Genomic DNA, 4,550 nt, shown 5'->3' on the forward strand with positions numbered 1-4,550 from the left:
ACATAATAGTCTGGTACCTTGATTACTCCAAATCATGAGTTCATAATTTTAGACATCTGTCTAGTTTCATTTCCCCTTTTGTTAGATTCAGACATGATTCAGACACACGTAGACTGACTGAGTGTTTGGGGACATTTCAGGTTTCAAAAGCATATAATTGTTAATCCTGCCAGAAAAATAAATGTTAGTTATGATTCATTTAAAAAATCCATCACAAGTGTTAGACAGATTTCAAATGTACTAGAAATAACATTACACATGAATGCAGAAGTTCTTCAGGTATTGGGTAAATGCTATGCGAAATTTACATTTAAGTGTGGCATGTTCATCTGTATTTACTGTAGGCTTTTATTTGAAGACTGACACTAACTGCAGTGTTTACAAATTTCATGCAAAAAGATGTACTGTATATAAATATGTAAATACTTTTTATGTCTATATGTTTCTGTCATTAATACTAGAATTTGTATTATTTGTGTTCATTTATTTCAAGTTTTATTGCACTGTCATTTGCCACCTCACAACATTGCAGTCAAAATTTAATACACGGTTTGTCAGATTTCTCATAAATTCTCAATAAAAAGTTTTGTACTTGTCACCTTTTCTTTGGATCTAGTAGCTTCATATTGAATGCCCAGCATGAGTCTCTTGCTTTACAATGATTCTGAAGTGCAAGGCTGCCCTCTTTTGTTTGTCTGATGAAGGGCAAGCAATAATTGTATGCTTCAGTGATTTAAAAATATTTGCCCCCTGGTTGAGAATCACTAATTTGCTGTAGAATAATTTGTACCATTATGAAATAGCTTATGTATATGAATGGGCAAATATAATAGAAATAAAGAATATATGGACTGTAATGATAATGAGTGCAGCATTCAAAATCAAAACCATATGCTTTTGAAAATCAAGAACAAAAAGTGTTTCTCACTTCTTCATTTTTTACATTAGGTTCCTGGGTGTGTACATAAAAATGTAATAGCCTAAACATGTCCTTTCTGTATCGCTATTTCTATCATAAAGGTTTTTACAATCTAAAGAGATAAGTTCAAGTTCAAAGTTCATACAGTAGTTCAACGTTTTGTTTGACACACAGGCTTTGGTTTGGGCTCGAGGAGTCAGCATGCTCTCACTTCCTGTGACATATCTTCGAGCCTCCACCAAGAAAGTCTGACAATCGTCTCCAATGATGGAGTCCAACTCAACCTGTCAATTTGTCAATTTTGATTTTACTCACAAATTTTTGCCCTCAGTCTACGTGACTGTTTTCACTCTTGGAGTGATTGGCAACTGCTTTGGGCTGAAATCTGTGTATGACAACTGGAAGAAAATGGGCAATGTAAACATATTTGTGCTCAACCTTTGCCTGGCAGACATTTTATACCTTTTGACTTTGCCGTATTTGGTGGTTTACTACGCATCCAACAGCGAATGGATATTTGGACATGTTTTCTGCAAGATTTTAAGATTGTGTTTCTGCATCAATCTATACGGCAGCATTGGTTTCCTCACGTGCATCAGCGTATTCAGGTATCTCGGCATCGTTCACACTTTGAGAGTTAAAGGCAGAATTGAAGCCAAACACTCTGTGGTGATTGTTTCGCTGGTCTGGTTTTTTGTTTTTCTTCAGTGTCTGCCTGATATGTTTTTTGACAAAACCTCCAGCAACAAAACGACTTGTTTTGACACAACTTCGGACCAGCACATTAGGGAATACCTGAAGTACAGCATCGGAAGGACGGTTGTTGGATTCGGGATCCCGTTGTTAATCATGTTATGCTGCTACGGACATGTGGCGTTTATTCTGATGACCAAGAAAGACATCGATGTCATCTTGAAGCTGAGGTGTCTCAGGCTGGTTGTCGTTCTCACGCTGCTCTTCTCTATTTGTTTCATTCCTTATCATATTTTTAGAAATTTCAACTTGGCAACTCGAATCTCCAAGCTGGACGGCACGTGTCAGAAATGGTATTCTGATGTTTACATCGCAAACCAGATTGGTAATGCGTTGGCATGCATGAATAGTGCGATCAACCCACTGGTTTACCTCTTTAACAGTGATGAACTGCTAATGAAGTGTTTTATGAGGTGCAGACGAGCACGTCAGTCTCTTGTCGTCTCTCTTGTGGAGGAATCTCCCTTTCAGACGCATAATATTGACAGCATGGCCATGAAATAGAGATGAATGGAGATTCTTTGTGTGATAACTTTTTTTTTTCTTGCCTCGAGGACACCACTGTTCGTCTAAACTACAGTGAATAAATGATTCTTATCTCGTTCATTTTGATGTTACACGTGGTTATGCCCTCCATTTCAGTAGGCTATAGCTACATCTTGTGACAGGATATGCACTTACCGCTTCACTGGATTATGTCAAACAGAACTGAGTTTGTTCTTATTGTGTTCCAGTTCAAAGCAAGGTCATTTTGATTATCATCATGAGATAATCATAGCTAAATGTGCCGTTCTTTCTTTCTCTTAACTGTAATTGCATGCACTGAATGATTGAAAACACATTTTTGCTTAAATGTTTGCATATTTTTATGTGAAGTAAATTCTGAAGAACTTCATAACTGATATTTTTTAGTTATATACATTTATCAATATTACAGTATTGCTCTAGTTTTCATGCAACTGAAAACTAATGTTGCTATGTAAACAAAACAAAAACAATGTTTTTTTATTACAGGATATATTACAACTGAACCATGTAATGAAGCTGCATTAAGATATGACACACCAAGCAATCTTATATGACTTAGTACATTTAGCCATGTGGTAAATTAAAAGCAGAAAAGATCCGATTTTTGTTCAAGATGATTTGAGATGAAAATAAATAGACTTGCATCCAAACACATGTACACAACTTTGTAAGGTAAAGACCCATTAAATACAATAAATACGGGTTCACTTGGAACAAGGATAAATGTGGATATAGATATTTAAGATAATGTATTAACATTTTAGGAGCATTTTAGTTTACTTTTGTAAGATAAATATTACTGTGTTGGTTCAAAACAAAAGGTAATAGTTTTTCTTTGTCCCATTATTGTCTTTGTCACAGATTGTAAATATGAATTATTATTTTTATATCTTTGTATATGTTCTTTTTTTAGCATTGAGTTTTTTTTTTAAACACCATACACCACAAATACTGTTAAGATCAAGGTAATTGTTAAATCAATAAATATTTATGAAAAACTTTTTGTCATTTTTGTCTATAGCTTCTGGAAATACATGATTTTTTAACAGTTCACATTGAAGTTCATGACTGTCAAGTGCATACATTGATCTTGCTTTATATAGGGATGCATTGATGTTGAAACATTAGCAGATACCAACAAGACGTGCTAGGGTGATATTAAAATTGTATTCAGTCAAAAAAAAAAAAAAATCTAATTGCAAAATTGGTGGAAATACCTGTATACATTGATGAGCCAAAACATAATGACCAGTAACAGGTGAAACAATTATCATTGATCATCTTCTAACAAGGCCACATATTAATGTCTGGGTAGATTAGATGGTAAGCAAACAATCAGGTCTTGTAATCAACGATGCAGGAGAAATGGGCAGGAATAAAGATCTGAGCGACTTTGTCAAGGGCCAAATTGTTAAGGCACCTGGGTCAAAGTATCTCTGAAATGGCAAGGCTTGTGGGTTTCTCCCGGTAAGCAGTGGTGTGAATTTACCAGCAGTGGTCCGAGGAGGGACAAACCCCAAACCGGTGACAGGGTGTTGGGCTATCTAGTCTGGTCTAGTCCTTCTATGGCACAAGTCACACAAAATTGTAGTGATGGTTATGAGAGGAATGAGTCACAACATCGTGCATCACACTCTGCTGCGTATGGGGCTGCTTAACCACAGTCTGATCAGAGTGCCTATGATGACCCCTGTCAACCATCAAAAGCACCTACAATGGACACATGAGCATCGTAACTTTGACCTTGGAGCAGTGGAAGAAAGTCGCCTGGTCCGATCAGTCCCCTTTTCTTTTACATCACATGGATGGCCATGAACATGTGCGCCGTTTACCTGGGGAAGTGATGACACCTGGATGCACTGTGGGATGATGACAAGCCGATGGAGGGGGTGTGATGCTCTAGGCAACGATCTGCTGGGAAACCCTGGATCTGGTTATTCATGTGGACATAAATTTGACACGTGCCACCTATACCTAAACATTGTTGCAGACCAGGTACACCCCTTCATGACAATGGTGTTCCCTGGTGGAAGTGGCGTCTTTCAGCAGGATAATGCACGCTGCTACACTACTCACATTGTTCAGGAATGGTTTGTGGAACATGATGAAAAGTTCAAGATGTTGCCCTGGCCTCCAAATTCCCCAGATCTCAATCCAATAGAGCATCTGTGTATATGTGTATATTTTGTATTTAAACTAAATGACTCTGTGTGGCTAGTGGATAAAAAGCATAAAGATTAACAGTAAGCAACATAACACTAGCTGTATGCTCGCTGAGCTTGTGAACTCTTGGTCGAGCAGACATTAAAGGGCAAGGCCAGGCGGCACAGATCATATGTCTACATGTCAT

The 4,550-nt window shown here is 37.3% G+C and overlaps 1 protein-coding gene across 1 annotated transcript; it reads left to right on the plus strand.

Moving 5' to 3' along the window:
* Positions 1 to 1,014: 1,014 nt before the first annotated feature.
* On the plus strand, positions 1,015 to 3,187 carry LOC307146016 (P2Y purinoceptor 1). The gene has a single exon (XM_079849736.1). The coding sequence runs from the start codon at positions 1,184 to 1,186 to the stop codon at positions 2,174 to 2,176; it is 993 nt and encodes a 330-aa protein (XP_079705862.1). The 5' UTR covers positions 1,015 to 1,183; the 3' UTR covers positions 2,177 to 3,187.
* Positions 3,188 to 4,550: the final 1,363 nt, after the last annotated feature.

This window comes from Squalius cephalus (genome assembly GCF_949319135.1).
Source record: "Squalius cephalus genome assembly, chromosome: 18".
NCBI classification, from domain to species: domain Eukaryota; kingdom Metazoa; phylum Chordata; class Actinopteri; order Cypriniformes; family Leuciscidae; genus Squalius; species Squalius cephalus.

Bases quoted from the DNA above. Each gene is read 5' to 3' on its own strand.
- LOC307146016 (XM_079849736.1), top strand. From the start codon at position 1,184: ATGATGGAGTCCAACTCAACCTGTCAATTTGTCAATTTTGATTTTACT.